The 19,129-nt window shown below is 43.7% G+C and overlaps 1 protein-coding gene across 1 annotated transcript in view; it reads left to right on the top strand.

Annotated features, from left to right (window-relative positions):
* Positions 1-8,317, top strand: part of MAEL (maelstrom spermatogenic transposon silencer) — a 46,016-nt gene extending 37,699 nt beyond the window's left edge. Inside the window, exons 10-13 of the mRNA XM_089660824.1 lie at positions 35-97; positions 3,374-3,509; positions 3,765-3,822; positions 6,998-8,317. Coding sequence (XP_089516950.1) covers positions 35-97; positions 3,374-3,509; positions 3,765-3,822; positions 6,998-7,113 — 373 coding nt within the window. The 3' untranslated portion in view covers positions 7,114-8,317. The remainder of the gene's footprint in view (positions 1-34; positions 98-3,373; positions 3,510-3,764; positions 3,823-6,997) is intronic.
* The last annotated feature ends 10,812 nt before the right edge of the window (positions 8,318-19,129 follow it).

Genomic DNA, 19,129 nt, shown 5'->3' with positions numbered 1-19,129 from the left:
TAAACCTTGTACCAACAATTTTGTGTCTTGATAGGTGCAAATGGCATGAGGACAATGACATGTGGTACTGTGCTCTTGCGAGCTGCAAGAAAGTTACGTAAGTGTATCAACAAATACAAGTTGACCCCCGGAACGGTTTACCCCCTTCGTGACCAGTGGTGTTTTTTTTTTTGGTTTTTTTTCTTTATTTGCTAATTGGCACTGTGCTGCTTTAACTGGCAATTGTGTGGTTATGCAGCACTGTACGCAAATTAAATTGATATTTTTTTTCAGACAAATAGAGCTTGTGTGTGCTGGTATTTAATCAGCACTGTTGTGTTTTTTTTTTTTTCTTGTTTTTTTTTTTTTGTTTTTTTTAACCTCCTTAGCGGTAATCCCGAGTGTAGCTTGGGGGTAAAATTTCTATACCAAAAGCGGTAACCCGAGCTACACTCGGGCTTACCATGCGGCGCTGCTCTGGGGGTCCCTGCAGCACTTACCTTGTCCTTCGCTCCCACGATGTGTCCCCTGCAGCGTCCCCGACCATCTCCTCCGGCCGATTCCGGCTTCTGTGTTCCGGTCCCTGTGACGTCGGGACGTACGGGCACCGGAACCGGCGGGAAATTTGAATTTTTTAAAAAATGTCATTTTTGCTGTCATTGCTGTTTCAATGCATTTCACATACATTTTGTCCCTACTGCTTTGTCCGGCGCCCTGCCTGCATTTTGACTGTTCTTTCTGCCTGGAAACTTAGAAAAGTCCATGGCGTCCAAAAAGCGTCCCTTTACGTCAAAAGCGGTTTTAGAACAGCGATTAGTAAATCAGAACCACTTGCAGAATTGAGTGATAATGATTCGTGGGGGAAATTCGTCATCAGACACTGAAAACGATTTTGCGACTTTGCTCAGCGATGTGCGAATTTGCCTCTGTATTTCAAATTTCAGTGTTTTTGGTTTGATTATATTATTGAATTAAATTTATTATTATATTTTTTATGATTATTAAATTATAATTTATGATTTCGGGTTTCAAATTTTATCATATCCGGAATGTTTACTAGACTCTTGTTCGGACAGATTTCAGTGAGTTATTCCTAAAAATTACAGCCTACAATAAAAAACTACATATTTCCATGCAAAAAAATGGTACCGCTTTCAGCACAAAAAATCTGAAAGAATCATACCGCCAGGGAGGTTAATTTATTATATAGAAGAAAAAAAAGACCGAAAATGTTTGAAAAAAAAATATTGATATTGAAAAAAGTTATATATTCTGTTATAAAAACCTATCCAATAAAAAAAAATCTAATTTCTTTATAAATTTAGGCCAAAATGTATTCTGTTACATGTTTTTGGTAAAAAAAAATAAAAAATCCCAATAAGTGTATTGGTAAATTGGTTTGTGTGAAAGTTATAGCGTCTAAAAACTGTTAGATTTCCTGGAATTTATGCAGCTCTAGCTATACTAGTAATGGTGATCAGCGAGTTCAGAGTTGAGTTCAGGGAGAAAAAAAAGCCAGATCGCATTCTGTGTATAGAATCGTGGGTGTGTAAATTGTTGTGTGATTGGGCACATCTTATTAGCTGCTATACAGGCACAATCATTGGCTGTAACTTGCTAACAGACTTGTGCCATAACCAGTCACGAAACAGATTGGTAGGTGGCACGCGCAGCCAAAACCTGAAAGCAGGCCCAAAACATACGGGTATGTTGCGGTGCCTACCTGTGCCCGCATGCCCACAATAGGTCTGCAAGAGTTTAAAACTGTAAAGGCTCAATGTTTTTACCTTCATGCATTCTGTGCTTGAAAATAAAAAACCTTTCTGCAGCAGCTCCCCAATACTCACCTAAGCCCCCCTCAATGCAGCAATGTGCACTGGAGTCTTGGCTATCCCAGGACGCCCTCTCCACTTTGGCTGAGACAGCAGTAGGAGCCATTGGTTCCAGCGAGAAGAGATGGGGTGGGTGGCGTGGCTCCATGTGTGAATGGGGACACAGACCAGCGGCTGGGGAGTGCTCATGCTTGGGTGTCCCCATAGCAAGCTGCTTGCTGTAGGGGCACCCTACAGGAGGGAGAGGCCAGGAGCGCCGGCGGGGGACCTGAGAAGAGGATCTGGGCTGCTCTGTGCAAAACCATTACAGTGCAGGTAAGTATAGACATGATTGTTTAAAAAACATTAAGCCTTTAGAATCCCTTTACCCACTTTCCTACCAGGCACTTTTACCTCCTTTGTGCCCAGTCCAGTTTTCAGCTTTCAGTGTTGTCGCACTTTAAATGACAATTGCGTGGTCATGCAACTCTGTACCCATATGAAATGTTTCTCCTATTTATGTAGAAAAAAAGCGCTTTCTTTTGGTGGTATTTAATCACCAATGGGTTTTATATTTTTGTTAAACTGGAAAAGACTGCAAAATTTTTTAACAAAGAAAAACTCAATTTTCGAACAGGTAATTTTTTCTCCTTCAGTGATGTGCGTTGATGAGACTGCACTGATGAGGCGACACTGGTGGGCATCGATGAGGAGGCACTGATGGGCACAGATTGGAAGCACTGATGGGCACAGATTGGAAGCACTGATGGGCACAGATTGGAAGCACTGATGGGCACTTTTAGGACGGCACTGATAATCAGTGCCCTGATTATCAGCGTAGATGTCTCCTTTCACAGTTGCCAGTTGCTAGCAGTACTGAGGAAAGTACTGGCAAGTGTATTTACATGTGTGATCAGCTGTGATTGGACACAGCTGATCATGTGGTAAAAGGCTGCTGTGATTGGTCCTTTACTGTGTCATGTAACCAGCTGTGTCCAAAGGACACAACAGTGGGGGAGTGTCCTGGGAGGACGTCATGGCTCCCTCCCAGAACTGGACAACCGCTCTGTAGCCCTCATTCAGCTATAGCACGGTCAAGAGGTAGTTAATCCCTTCCCACCGGAAGTCTGTAGATTAGCGTTTTCCTGCGCTCTGCTCTGTGTTGAGAGAACCTAAATTTACAGCTGTCATTTTACTCACTTTTTTGTTGCTACCTGTCTGAGCCGTCACTAACAGCTCAGGTGACCCTAACTATTGGCGAACCTTTAAAAATGGTTCCAGATCATGTGATCACGTGCAAACTGGAGGCTTCATTCACAAAATAAGTCTTCAGTCTGCAGATGGCAATATAGCCTAAAGTTAGCAATGGGTTTCTGTTGCTGTAATTTTCAGATGTAATAATTAGGTTTTTTTTCTGTTTTTTTTAAACACAATTTTGTGAATTTTTTTTTTCTTCTCTTATAATAAAACAGCAGACTTTTAATAAAATGATGTACCAAATTATCACCTTTTGTATGGGGGTCACTAAACTGCATTAAATGTTTTCTTATTACACATTCACTTAACCTGTTCATTTCCTTCAGCTACTGTATCAGCAAAGCCCTGGCCTCCGTTTATGGGGTGACGCTTACATCATCTCACTTGCCCAGCCCAAAGCTACATGCGAAACCGTCATCTAATGATAATAAAACCATCATCCTCGATGCCAAAAGATATCAGGTAAGCCAGCTTGGCTGAGGGGTATCTGGGCAGAATGTTTTTGGGGAAGATAAGGAGAGATTTGGAGAACGCAAAATAAAATTTGGGGAAAGCATACAAACTACATACAGATTATTGCCCTGGTGGGAACTAAAAGCAGAGGTGCGGTGCTGTCAACTACGCCATAAAATGTTTTCATGATGAGCTTAATGTTCTGCCTACAAAATAGTATTTTTTGAACGAATAACCATATCACATTATACGAACTTTCTACAGAAAAGATGTGATCATATGCAATTCACTGACAACTTGGATTCTGCAGGAGCTGCTTGTGGTGAGTGTTCTTCCTCGAATGACTTGAGTTGTCTTTAGGTGATGCAGTTTCAAAATAATCTGTTAAAATTAACCTGTTTTTAATGTGTTAAACCAGAAGTCGTTGTTTTTTTTCACTTTAATGGCTTGTTCACATGGCCAGTTACTACTTTCCCGTGTAGGGCAGTGTTTTGCTGGCATGGGGGTGCGCAGGTGCTGCATGCATCCCTTCCCAGAGACGTCTATTGGGACACCCGGCTGCATGGACACAGCCATTGAATACCAATGGGACATCCGTGTGGGTGCACAGCCCCGAATGCACCCAGGGTGCTTTCTTGGCTGTGCGCAGTGGTGTATTTAGGTTTTGTGCGGCAATGCAAAAATCAAACCCCCCGTGGAGAGAGCCTGACATTGACCAACAATGCCCCTTCCCCCCCCCCCCCCCCCCACCTGAAGGAGCCTTCCACTTACACATATCTCCCACCCTGGCGATAGAGAGAGAGACACTCACCTTCACAACTCTGGACATCCTTGGGAATGAGAGTCGAGCTCTGCATACACCATCAAGCAGCTCGCAGCCTCTCTTGGATCCCTCCTGCCTCCTATATGTCCCTTCGTCCGGGGAGCGATGTTGCCCCCCCTGAAAAATGCCGCCCTAGGCAAATGCCTTGTTGTAAATACACCCGAGGCTGTGCAGCCTTGTGTCCTAATAGACACCTCTGGAACTTCCAGAACAGGGATTCACAAAGAACCTGTAGCATCCCCATGCATGTAAAACATGGCCCTGCACAGGACACAGAAGTAATTGGCCATTTGAATGAGCCCTAAAAGGTTTTCTTGGACCAGCTTGATGCAAATAAATGCTTCCTGATACAGATGGGACTTGCCCCTGAGGATGCTGTAATGCACTGAATAAGCTGTGCTGTCTTCCTTGGCAAGTCTTACGCACTTCCCTTTTGCATCTGAAAGTGAGTTGGTTCTCTGGCACCTCAGCCACTCAGGAACAGCCTTGTATTTCTACCAATGAATACAAGGTGCTCTTTAATTGGGCGAGGCAAAGAGGAAGGCAGATGTCGCGATCGCCACCTCAGCTCATCAGAGAACAGCTTATATCCAAAATAGGCCACACCATTCTGTAATGGTAAGCATTAATTTTAACCTCTTGGTGCCGGCCGCATGCAAATATTCGGCCTCCCGATGTCTGGCTTTGATGCCGAGCGGCCGCATATTTTCATGCAATTAAGGAAAAAACGTGCGAAGAGCGCGTGCTCCCAGCACGCGTCCGGTACTCACGGAAAAGTCCCGACCATGTGACAGCGAATCACAGCGGTCGCATGACCCTAATCCCCGCCTTCCGGCTTCTGAAACCCTTAAAGGGCCTGGAGGCGCCAAGGGGTTAACCACACTGGCCCAATAAATTGTTCTTAAAGTGTCAGGAAACCTGGAGTTCCGGTTTAAACTATGGTGCTCTCTTATATTTATAAGAGTTGCTTCCGCTCTGCATATTGTCCACACTGCACCTTCTTTTTTTTAAGTTTTTTTTTTTTTTTTTTTTTTTTTAGTTTGTTTTGTTTTATAAAAGTGCAGATGCAGGAGTGTTTGATTACATAAAGCTGCAGAAAAAACTGTCGGTCCCTGAGTGTCCTACTAAACTGCAGATCTAGAATACACTGCTGTTGCAGTTTACCTACTACAGTTTGTGTGGTTTTTGTTTTTTGGGGTTTTGTTTGTTTAATTGGGACAGCAAGGGGATTGGCTATATAGCTCCAGAGTTAAGGCCCCATTGACAATCTGCACAGGATTGGAAAGCTCTCCAGGTATACAGTTTAAAGAGGAACTTTAGTCAGAAAATTAAAACCTCCTAGGTCATTTCAGGCTGGCCCCTATTGCAGGAGCAATAGCTATAGAAAACATTAAAAATAAGTTCCTATACAGTTTAAAATCCATTAATACACTTTGCACATGTGCAGTTGTGCTCTTTGGCACTTGCCGAAAATGTAGAGGCTGATCTACTGACAGACTAAAGATTTATTGCTGCTCAGGCTCTGGACTTTAGCAAAATGGCAGCCTCCAGAAAGAAGAAGCTGGAGCAATGCTGGTGCTTTGGTAGCATAATTATTAATAATTGTATGTCCCTTGCTGAAGAACATTATTTTTTATCAAGTTATGGGTAAAGTTCTGTTTTAAGGGATCTTCTAGTAAAATGTTAGTCTCTTTAATATACACCACCTAAAGTGCAGCTCTGCATAGTAACCAATCGGCTTCCAGGTTTTATTGTCAAAGCTTAATCGAACAAGCTGAAGTTAGAATCTCCCCGCATCTTCTGTCACAATTCAAAGACGGTGTAGCTCCACCCAGACAGTTTCTTGTGAATGACTGAACAACAAATACCATCAGCCACCATGGCAGCTGGCTTGTAGTGCTGATGAGTGCCCTGCAGTTCATTTACAGGCCTTGCAGCTTTCAAACTGACTTGGGGGTACGGACTGAAAGCTGTAGTGCTTGTCTACAGAAACCTGACATTGCACCCCTGATCACAAGTATGCATTCCAGGCTCCTGCAGGAAAAAATAATAAATGCACTTTTTTTTTTTCAGCAAAAATGTGCATTTATTTCTTTTTAAAAAAATGAACTTATCCTTTAAGTCCAATGAGGTGAATGCCACTTGTGGACTTCTCTAATTTACATCTGACTGATTTATGGAGCTCCAGGAGGATAGCTTTGCTTAGGAAAGATGCCGCTCTCTCACACAGCAGCTCTGCTGTCCATTCAAAGAGGCCTTTGTATTTTGTCAATGGGTTTACATAATACAAAGCGCTCCGATTGGGTAGGGGTGGGTACTGCATGTGACTCATTGGACTTTAACTCATAGTATGCCTGCAGATTTTACAAAGGGGCTGAAGTCCAGCTTTAAAGGGAAATCTTCCAATATGGACATCTTTTCCAGTGCAAACAAGAGGAAATCTTTCAAAAGGGAAAAAAAGGAGAAAATTCCCTCTATTTCCTGTTGTGGCTCTGGGAAGAACAATTTCCCTAACAGGACAAATATGTCAAACAAAAACCTGATCGGATTTTCAAATATTTTTTACTCTATCCAGAACAAACGTAATATTGATTTTACACTTTCACCTAAACTGTTTTGTTTGCCAAAACTTCACCGGAGTGCGGTGTTGATGGTTTGTTTTCTTCCTATACAGGAGCCAGTACTTCCGGGATGAGTGGAGCAGCTTCCTTTACCCCCAGGAGAGGGCGAGGCAGAGGAATCCTCAGACTATTGGAGGAAATGCCAGATTATAACCCCACTGATGGATAAACATTTCTGATTTAATGTTGAATAGTTCATTCCAGTTTCTTGTATCCCTGAGGTGAACATGGGCTTGTTTTCAACATCTTGCATTTCCCAAAGTGTTATCAATTCAGTTCTGTTTTGATCTTCTGACATGTTCTGTAGTTGTGGCTAATCGTAGAAAAACACTACTTGTATCATCTGAGTCTTCATGTAAATGGCGCTGATTTTCTATGCCAGGATACACAACGTGTGTACATTTTGTGTTGTTTGCTGCAACATTCAGATTACTGTTCGTTTACAGGAGGTCATACGTTGTTTTATTTCCCTGGACTGTAGCTTTACCAGGAATACCTAAGTTATGGATGACTTCTGCAGGCAAGAGCAACTGAGGCGTCGTCAGGCACTTAAAGAAGACGGCGGTATATATTTTTTTTTCTTTTTTGTATTTGTCACCATTGTGCTAAAACTTGATTCTCTGTTACCAGTCACTTTGACCAACTTGTGAGTTTTGCTTTTAAGTGCCATTTACATCTCATTACTTATTTCAGTGGAATAAGAAAGGGTTGGAATTCTGCGCTTGCAAATTTCCCTTTTGCTTTCGGTCTGGTATAACCTCTTATGGGAAAATTCATAGCAGCTGCTAAACATTTGCAATCCTTCCCCTCTGTCTGGTTTGTAAGGGCTCGTTCACACTTGACTTTATTTTCTAACGCTTGTCAAACGCTCCTATAGCGTTTGACAGGCGTTAGGGAAGTACTTTTAACGCTCTTCAAAGGCTACGTTCACACTAGCGTTGTGTGCAGGCGGCAGAGAGGTGTTTGGGAAGCGTTTTTACCGCTTCCCAAACGTCTCTGCCAATTCTGCACATTACAGCACATGGTGCTGTTCTAACGGGAGCGGTTGCGTCGCATCAAAACGGACGCCTCTGGTCGAGTCAGGAGGCGTTGAAGCCTCCTATTCTCATCTATGGTGCTGCTCCGCAAACGCCCGGCCGGCGCGTGCGGTTGCGGGGCGTTTGCGGAGCGGTAACACCACTCAAACTGCATTATAGGCGTTTGTGGGGCGTTATTAACGCTCGGCAATTGCCTAGCAACCGCCGCTAAACCGCGCATGCGGCGTTTGCCGAGCGTTAAAAAAACGCTCCGCAAACGCCGGACCAACGCTCGCCAAATGCTATAGGGGCGTTTGGCAAGCGTTGGTAAAACTGCCAAGTGTGAACGAGCCCAAACACTCCCAAAAAACCTTGTGTGGTTTTGAGGCGTTTGCCAAGCATTAAAACTGCACCACAAACTCCTTTTGCAGAGTGGCACCATAGACTTGAATAGAAGGCTTCAAGGACTGGACACGAGGCGTCAGTTTTGCCACGACGCTAACGCTTCTGTGTGAACAGCACTGTGTGCTGCCATGTGTAGAATTTTTATAGGCATTTGGGAAGCGTTCTTAACGCTTCTCAAACGCCTGTCTGTAGCCTGCTGACAAAGCTAGTGTGAACGTAGCCTTAGTGTTTGTCCTGCAAACTTTTTTTTTTTTTTTTTTTTTTTAAGAACCCTGGCACCAGACTATTCATTTGTTCATCAACATTGCCATAATATATGTGCATATAACATATTTTAGGCACATTCATTTACCTATGTACATCTCACCTTGTGTAGACATGCAAAAGCACTGAGATTGCTGTGGGGTGCCGCTATCTTGGATTTAATGGCAGTGTTCTCAGAGTTGTAACTATAATACTCCTTTTGATGGCAGCTAGATAAAAGGTTATGTAGGGAGGGGGTGGAGGCACTGGGCCAGCACAGTAATTGGACACTGAAGAGTGTTTATGACATGGTGGGAGGTCTAGGAAACGGTCACATTTGATAGCGCAAGAGGCACATTGCAGCTTAATTTAAAAAGAAAAAAATTGGATAGAAGAATTGCTACAAGTAAGCATTAAAATACTTTTTTCTCTGCAATATTTTTTTTAAATTGAGGACAGGTTCTCTTTAATTGTGTGATGTATAATGTATCATCTCCACCCTGTTTTTGTGATGTGCAGCTGCTGTTTCATGCACAGTGAAATCATTTTAGGATTGCATTTTTATTGGTTGGGGTAATCTAGGACCTTGGGGGGGCAAATGTATTCTCAAGGTCTAGGGAAGCGTTTCCTAAACCATCAGCATCCATCTGCCTTTGCAATCCACCTGGTAATATGGCCTGTGAGATATTTTTTTTTTTTCCCCTTTTTTGTAGGTAAAACAGAGTCTTCCACTATATGGAGTCAGCCAATGCTGAATTGAATAACATTGTTATCATGGCAAATTGATGTGGTTCATCATGAACTAACTAGTATGGTGACAAGTTTGTATGCTCTGAAAGAATTGTATGGTCTTCTAATGTAGAAGTGTGTATGAATAACATCATTTAAAACCAAAGTGTAGGTTGAAGTGTATTTCTACTTTAGCAGCCAAACTGCACTAACCCCAGTTCTATATTTGTTGCATGTTCCCAGTTAAATGGCATGACTTAAATCACTTTAAGTGAAGAGAAGCTAAAAGTAAAATTTAAAGGGTAGCTTCAATTTGGGGGGGGGGGGGGGAATCGCATATACAATTAATCCTGTTGTAATTGATTTTTGTTAAAAAAAATTACCTTTCCTTTGTAATCTGCAGCGCTGTAACTTTCTGTCAAATGCAATATGGCTACTTGAATGTGTTCTGTACACAGAATGTTTACAAAATGCTCCCCAGAAATATTTTGATCATGCGTGATTTGGCCGGAAGTCTGCACTAAGATGCAAGTCAGATTTCAGGCAAAATGTCGTTTTTTTTTTTTTTTTGTTTTTTTGTTGAGTTACTCGCAATAGTAAATTACATTTAAAGGGATGCAGACCCTGCTACTTTCCTTATTAGATCTCTGCAAGTGCAGCACCTGATTGAAAATTATGAAACCACTCCCTTTAGATTAACTTTACATATGAACACAGAGAAACCAACAGAATTACAAAAGGAAGGAATTTGCAACAAGGTTTTTTTTTGTTTTGTTTTGTTTTTTTTTTTAAATCCCTGCAATATACAAAGATATAGCCCAGAAGGAAGTGTTTTTTTTTTTTTTGTTTTTTTGTTTTTTTTTTTCCTTCTCAACAAAAGTGGAGTTGCTCTTTAAATTTTAATTCAAGGGGCTGGGAGGTTATATTTGCTGTTATTAAAGAACTATAGATAAAGCATTTTTTTTTTTTTAAGAAAAAGAGTGAGTTACAATACCTGTCAGTTTATTTTTTGCCATCTCGTGGGGAGACTTAAATTCACTTCCTGCCACTCAGCCAAAAGAGTAAGTGAGCAAAACTACCTGAAAATTAAGGGAATCCCTAGGGGACCCCCAGGTCACCAAAACCAGTCTCCTCATGGAAATATTACCCCTCTCTTACTTTTCCAGGGACAACCCAAATATTTGGATTTTCTTTTACTTTCACTTATGGTGAATAGGACAAATAGAGGGGGTGAATCTCCCTAATGGGGGGCACAGACAGCAATAAAAACCTAGTAATCTACTTCCACTCTGTCCAAAACTAAAGAAAAAAAAATTGCCTTTTAGTTGTGCCTTAATCCTGACGGTACTGTGTTGGCAGACTCATCAGTTGTAAACTAGATTTGAACACTGTGCCCCAACAAAGGCATACAACTCTCAAGGCTTGGGTTATACGTTGTACGGTAAAGGCAAAAATGTACTACATGCACCTGTATACAATTATGCATTGGAGCCCGCAGAGTATTACAGTGGATTGGGGGTGCAATGCATGGGTTCTTGCAGCTTCTTCACCCAGCTCCAGGTTCAGACTAGGTTACGACCTTAAGGAGGTAGCCGTGAACAAGTGTGGTGACATCTCTGCACTTGTACTCCATTGAGAACTTCCAGTTCCTCTGCAGCTGTGGCAGCTGGGACTTGTAGTCTTTCCATTCACAGATATCTGAATGAATGGGGCTGAATTAAACAGAAGACTAGGGGAAAGGTGTAAACAACATGCTTTAGGTCACACCCTAAATATGGTTGGAACATGGTCCCAAAGGTGGAACTGGCCTCGAATGCACCTTTTTAAATGTCCCTCATGTCTGTCTCTTCTCTGCATATTGCCATCAACTCTAAGCCATAGTTTAATGTATAAAACGGCTCCAAAGAAACTAGAAAGAGAAGAGATATATATTCTAACCCCTTTGCGCTGGTGCCTCCCGGCCCTTTAAGGGTTTCAGGAGGCGGGGTGGGGTTCAGGATCATGTGACACGCCGTGACGGCGTGTCACATGATCGGGAAAGGTCCCGATCGGGACCTATCCGTAGGTATTGGACATGTGTGCTGGGAGCGCGCACTCTCAGCACATATGTTCTTTTTTAATAGAATGCAAATGTGCGGCTGCTCGGCATCTAGGCCCAGACGCCGGGAGGCCGTACATTTGCGTTCGGCCGGCGTTGAAGAGGTTAAAGTATTTTAGGTATGCTGTGTGAATGGGAACACAAACCTATAGTGAGGGTTTCTCAAATTTGGCTGCTAAAGGGGGAAATATGCTAAACCACATCAAAAGGAATAAGCATTAAATATTAAATGTTTACAAAGTGTGCGATTCAGGCTAAAAATAAAGTAGCATTAATGTAAAACCAACATGTAATCACACCACTGATCTCCATCTGCTGTGTCTTTCACATAAAACTTCCCAAAGGCCGCAGGTTGTTGCGATGAGCAGCAACTTTATCTTGCTTTGTTCAGACTATGAACACTTGGTGGTCTGTGGAGTTCGGGTCCAGGTAGCTGCTATGTGTACAACATACTCCTCACAGAATCCAATCTCCTGTATATATTGTTAAAAAAAAGTAAGATGTTTGTTCTTTATTTGACTTTGAATTCCAATAGGAAGGAAAAACTGCTGGCATTGAACATGATTGCTCTGTTGTAAGATTGAAGTTGAAATAAAGTTTAAAAAAAATAAAAAGATGTGTATGTACATTTTGTACAGTTATCCTTTTTCATCCAATTCACCCCCAACCATCTTATATTCGCATAGATCCTCGCTACAAACTGCACGGCTACTGCAGCAATTTAGTGAGAACAATGAACTTATTTCTATGGAGAGGACTTTTTTTTTAATGCATCACCCAAGATTGACTGCTTTTCCATTAGTAAAGAATGAGATTTGTTGTTTTTGTTTTTTTTTATTTCAGCCGAATGAAAGTACCAGATGAGTGGTAGCCATGAGGCCCCCACAGTGGGGAGCTGGCAGGCGCATGGAGTGGTTACATTACCCCTGGTTAACATCTGTGCGGGTGGTGCCGCTGAGGATCCACACGAAAATCCGTGCAGCCGCACCACCCGCACAGAGAATTGCAGGCAGGTGCTATTCTAATGGCACGTCGCCCACACTGGAAAACGCAACCGTACTGGGAACTGACTTCTTTCCCTGCATGGCACGGGAGTCCATTCAAATGAATGGGTTCTCGTACCCGTGCGAAGCACGGCCGCATAGATGTGAACCGGGGGTCAATGAAGACTGAATACAGATTATTTTAAAGAACAGGAAGCCTTCTGTGAATGTGATGTCATCGTACAGCAATTTAAGAAGTATCAAACCTCACTGCTTATGGGGTTTGCCTTCTTTTTTGCTCACTTTCTGTTATTCTCCTGATTTATGTGCAAAATTAAGATTTTGTAAGGATCTTTTACCCATGTTGCGCACACCAAATTCCATCCCTGGTGTAGTGTGGCAGGGCTTGACATCTAGGACAATCGTATAAGGTAACAGAGGACATTTCTAGGCCATACACAAAAATAAACCCTACCTGCAATTTTGGGGAACTCCCTGCATACACAGCTTGGTGTTTAAAAAAAAAAAAAAAGTGTACTACAAAAGACATTCTGTTCTACAATTATTATTATTACATCGAGTTTATATAGCGCCAAAGGGTTTGCTCAGCGCTGTACAATAGGGGGGACAATACATGGCACAGTACAACAAAAACAGACAACGTACGAGGAGTAAGAGGGCCCTACTCTTTCAAGCTTACAATCTAGGAGGGAGGGGGTAGTGGAACAATAGGAAGTGGCTGAGGGGGATGAAGTGGTGGGAGGAATGAGGGAGGATGGCCGTTAGGTGGGGTAGGCTTCCCTGAAGAGATGGGTTTTGAGGGAGCGCCTGAATGTGGGGAGGGAAGGCGACAATAGAGAGCCTGCCTGCTTTACTTTTTTTCATGCCAGGATGGTGGTTCTTTGGATGGACCTTAGTAGTACTTTGAGGGAGGACATGCCCTCAGCAGGAGCATTAAAGTGGTCCTAAAGGCAGGGTTTTTTTTTTTTAACCTTAAGGCCCAGTATTTAATTATTTAGGTCATTTCAGTTGCAAAATCCTTATTTTCATCAAGACATATCTGTTTTTTTCCCTCCACTATACTGGGGTCCGGTGCTTTCTTCTTTTCTACGTTCCATTACTATTTTGTTCAAAACAAAAAAAAGCAGCATCGTGTACATCCCCCCCCCCCCCGAAACTGAAAAGCACTGGAATGTACTGGGCTGATGAACTATGCCATTGGAATGCATATAACCTACCTACTTTCCCCTTTTTTTTTTTTTTTGATGCAGTAATAATCACTGCATGATGTGGTGTGAATAGGCCCTGGCCTCAGAGACTCCGCTCTCTCCTGGTTCTACCTATCACAGCTCTCCTTCAGTGTTACCTATAACACTGCCACATCCCCTTCACTCCCCCTCTCTGTTGGGGTCCCCCAAGGTTCTGTCCTCGGGCCTCTTCTCTTCTCCATCTACACCTCCTCCCTTGGCCAATTGATAAACTCTCACGGCTTCAACTACCATCTCTATGCCAACAATACACAAATCTATCTCTACCTCTCACCTCACCCCCTCAGTCTCCAATCTCATCACCAGCCTACTAAGTGACATATCGGACTGGATGTCACTCCACTTCCTCGAACTCAATTTTTCCAAAACTGAGCTCCTAGTACTCCCCCCAACCCATGCCCCCCCCCCCCCCCCCAACTTCTCCATAAAGATCAACAACACTACCATCAGTCCCTCCCCTCATGCCAGGGTACTAGGTGTAATCCTAGACTCCAATCTGTCCTTTCAGCCCCAGGTTCAATCGCTGACAAACTCATGTAGAATTCACCTCGGCAACATCTCCAATATACGGCCGTTCCTAACCTCGGAAACCACTAAGCAACTCATTCACTCCCTGGTTATATCTCGCCTTGACTACTGTAACTCCCTTCTCATTGGCCGACCTCATCGCAGGCTATCCCCTCTTCAGTCTATCATGAATGCTGCTGCCAGACTCCTTCACCTTACTAACTGTTCTGTATCTGCCACCCCTCTCTGCCAATCTCTCCATTGGCTTCCAATTGCCCCACAAATAAAATTCAAAACACAAAGGCTACGTTTACACTAGTATTGTGTGCAGGCGGCAGAAAGGCGTTTGGGAAGCGTTTTTAACGCTTCCCAAATGCCTCGGACACATTGCAGCACATGGTGCTGTTCTAATGGGAGCTTTAGCATCGCGGCGTGGCAAAACGGAGGCCTCTGGTCGATTCAGGAGGCATTGAAGCCTCCTATTCTAGTCTATGGTGCCGCTCCGCAAACGCCCAGCCGGCGGTGCGGTTGCGACGCATTTGCGGAGCGGTAACACCATTCAAACTTCATTATAGGCGTTTGTAAGGCGTTTTTAATGCTCGGCAAACGCCTAGCAACCGCCTAACCGTGCATGCCGCGTTTGCGGAGTGTTAAACGCTCCACAAACACTGGACCAACGCTTGCCAAACGCTGTAGGGGCGTTTGTAAAGAGTTGGTAAAACAGTCAAGTGTGAACGAGCCCTAACACTGACGTATAAAGCAGTTCATAACTCTGCCCCAAATTACATCACCGATCTTGTCTCTAAATACCACCCAAACCGTACTCTCCGCTCCTCGCAAGACTTCCTACTCTCTAGCTCCCTTGTCTCCTCCCATGCCTGTCTCCAGGATTTCTCAAGGGCTTTACCCATCCTCTGGAACTCTCTACCCCAATCTATCAGGCTATCTCCTACTCTGCTCACTTTTAGGTGCACTCTGAAACCCTATCTCTTAAGGGAAGCCTACCCCGGCTAATACTGGAATCCTCTACTCTTCCTACCACTCCATCCCCCCACAGCTAATTACCTCTTGTACCACTATCCCCTCCCTCCTAGATTGTAAGCTCCAAGGAGCAGGGTCCTTTAATCCCTCTTGTATTGTTATTGTACTGTCTCCCTCCATAATGTAAAGCACTATGTAACACATAATGTAAAAACTGTCGGTGCTATATAAATCCTGTATAATAATAATGTATTAAGGTAAAAAAGAACATCCATAAGCAATCCCCTCTTGTACTTGCCTGAGCTTGCTCTCAATCCAGCAATGGGTAGAGGCTCTCTTCCTCATTAGCGCCCATGGCTGTTGATCACAGCTGGTAAGGAGGAAGTGGGGGCAGTGCCAAGACACTCGTGTGGTCACAGGGCTTGCTTGGGAACAAGCATGCGCAAGTGCTTCCAGAACAAGCTATTTGGGGCACATGGCAGAGGGGAGGTGCCTCTGGGAGTGACCCTAAAAGGAGGCTCGGAGCTTCTGTGTGCAAAACTATTACCCAGAGAATGTACATATAACATGTTTGATTTTAAAAATAAAATGTGATTGTAAAAGGATAAATTCATCTTTTGTATTATGGTACACCTATGTTCAGGTGTAATCTGATGCCATTGAATGGCCCCCACACTCATCTGCCTTAAATCCAATAGAACACCTCTGGGATATCATGTTTTGGTCCATCCGACGTCATCAGGTTGTACCTCAGACTGTCCATGAGCTCAGTGTTGCCCTGGTCCAGATCTGGGAGGAAATACCCCAGGACACCATCCGTCATCTCCTTAGGAGTCTCCCCCCGACGTCAGGCATGCATACATAGAAGCACATGGAGGCCATACAAACTACTGAGGACCATTTGGAGTTGCTGCAATGAAATTTCAGCAAAATGGACTCGCCTGCTGCATCATCTTTTCTCTTTGATTTTCGGGATGACTTTGAATTCAGTCCTCTGTAGGTTGATCATTTTCAGCAAACGATGGGGCATCCTTAACTTCCTAACACATTATCCAGTCCCTATCAGTATAGATACCCAGCCAGAGCTTTTTTTCCCCCATTGAGATCTGATGTGTTTTCAAAATGTTCCTTTAATTTTTCTGAGCAGTGTCTGTGGCCCCATAGAAAAAAAAGCGCTCAGTTCTGTGATGTGGCATATGCTTGGCCTGAAGGGGTTAAAGAGGATTTAGCCTGCACTGCAATCTCTGCACCACATTCCATTCACACTGCCTTTGCAATCTGCAGTGGGTGTCCTTCAATCCTAAGGACACCCCAAACGCATTGGATTGGTACAAAATGACCGTGTGGTCCAATTTCAATGTGACTCCAAAAAAAGGTGCATACATGGCTGGTGCAATTTGAGCCCATTAAAAATTAAAGGGCTCAAATCACACTAAATTACATGTGATTTACACAGTAATTCTGTGTGAATCACATGTGGTGTGTAGTGTGAACTGAGGCATGGGGGGGAAAGTGACAGGTCATCTTTACACAAGTGCAAATGGTAGCAGATTTCTTGGATTTGAGATAATTCCATCTCAGTGCATTGGAAGGCTTTAATAGATGGAACCTGGGACTGGAGCAAAGGTTTATACAAACACCTTAAAGGATTGTGCTGCTTCAAATAGTACAAAACAAACATGAACGCAATACCAAAACACAATCCTAAAGACCTGACAACTAGATTGATGTAAAGAACTGCAGTGGCCTGCACAGAGCCTCAGCCCCACTGATCATCTTCCATAAAGACATGGGTCAATGAGTTTTGTTTAAAGGTACTTGATGGACCTGCACAGATCCCTGACTTCAACCCTACAGATCATCATCCATAAAGCCATGATTTGGTGAATTTGTGCAGGTTCTGCCACACCAGGGTCCTGATCTAAACCCTACTGAACACCTTTGGGATGAATTAGAAAGGTGGTTTTGAGCCAGGTCTTCTCATCCAACATTTATACCTTACCTCACAAATGTTTAGCTAAATGAGACAATACAAAATTCATCAAAACACTCCCAGAAAAGTGGAGGTTTTTGTAGACACAACTGAGGTGGGGGGACCGCTTATGGACTAATACCCATGGTTTTGGAATGGGATGTGCAAAAAGCTCATATGGGTGTGATGATCAGGTGTCCGCAATCTTGGTTATTTAAGATGGGTATATATATATAAAAAACAGACACATTATATTGGCAAAAGTATTGTGACACCTACCTTTACATGCACCTGAAACTTAATGGCATCCCAGTCTTAGTCCGTAGGGTTCTATCATGAGTTGGCCTTTGCAGCTATAACAGCTTCAACTCTTCTGGGAAGGCCGTCCACAAGGTTTAGGAGGGTGTCTATGGGAAGGTTGGACCATTCTTCCAGAAGCACATTTGTGAGGTCAGGCACTGATGGGGGAGGAGGCCTGGCTCACAGTCTCCACTCTAATTCATCCCAAAGGTGTTCTATGGTGTTGAGGTCAGGACTCTGTGCAGGCCAGTCAAGTTCCTCCACCCCAAACTGGCTCCTCCATGTCTTTATGGACCTTGCTTTGTGCACTGATGTGCAGTCATGTTGAAACAGGAAGGAGCCATCCCCAAACTGTTCCCACAAAGTTGGGAGCATGAAATTGTCCAAAATGTCTTGGTATGCGGACACCTTAAGAGTTCCCTTCACTGGAACTAGGGGGCCAAGCCCAACCCCTGAAAAACAACCCCACACCACAATCCCCCAGCAAACTTTACACTTGGTACAATGCAGTCAGGCAAGTTCCGTTCTCCTGGCAACCGGCAAACCCAGACACGTCCATCGGATTGCCAGACAGAGAAGCGTGATTGGTCACTCCAGAGAACATGTCTCCACTGCTCTAGAGTCCAGTGGTGGCGTGCTTTACACCACTGCATCCAACGCTTTGCATTGCACTTGGTGATGGGGCAGCACAGTGGCTAAATGGTTAGCACTTCCGCCTGGCAGTACTAGGGTCGTTTGTTTGAATCCAAACCACAGCACCACCTGCCTGGAGTTTGCATGTTCTCTCTGTGCCTGCGTGGGTTTCCTCCAGGTACTCCGGTTTCCTCCCACACTCCAAAGACATGCTGGTAGGTGAATTGGCTTCTGTCTAAATTGACCTTAGTATGTATGAATGTGAGTTAGGGACCTTAGATTGTACATTCTCATCAGTCCCTAACCCTCAAGGGGCGTACAATATGTAAAGTGCTGCGTAAATTGGCGGCACAATATAAGTACCTGAAATAAATAAATGTAAGGCTTGGATGCAGCTGCTCGGCCATGGAAACCCATTCCATGAAGCTCTCTACACACTGTTGTTGTGCTAATCTGAAGGCCACACCAAGTTTGGAGGTCTTTAGCTGTTGACTCTGCAGACAGTTAGTGCATGCTGAAGCGCACAGAAGTCACTGACCCCGCTCTGTCATTTTACGTGGCCTACCACTTGGTGGCTGAGTTGCTGTTGTTCCCAGTTGCTTCCACTTTGTTATAATCCCACTAACAGTTGAGCGTGGAATATTTAGTAGCCAGGAAATGTCACGGATGGACTTATTGCACAGATGACCACCTATCACAGGACCACGCTTGGAGTCACTGAGCTCCTGAGAGCGACCCATTCTTTCACAAATGTTTGTAGAAGCCGTCTGCATGCCTAGGGGCTTGATTGTATACACCTGTGTCCATGGAGCGGATTGGAACACCTGAATCCAATGAGTTGGAGGGCTGGCCCAATACTTTTGGCAATATAGTGTGTGTGTGTGTGTGTGTGTGTGCATTATATATACAAACACAGGCCATTTATTAAGTACACCTGTTCAATTGCTTGGTAACACAAATTGCGATTTAGTTATGTAGCCGTGGAGAAGACAACTTGCTGAAGTTCAAACAGAGCATCAGAATGGGGAAGGAAGGGGATTTAAGTGACTT

This window comes from Staurois parvus, unplaced genomic scaffold (assembly GCF_062004578.1).
Source record: "Staurois parvus isolate SC_StPar_1 unplaced genomic scaffold, SC_StPar_1.0 ptg001283l, whole genome shotgun sequence".
Lineage (NCBI taxonomy): Eukaryota > Metazoa > Chordata > Amphibia > Anura > Ranidae > Staurois > Staurois parvus.
This window is presented reverse-complemented; position numbering and strand designations above follow the sequence as displayed.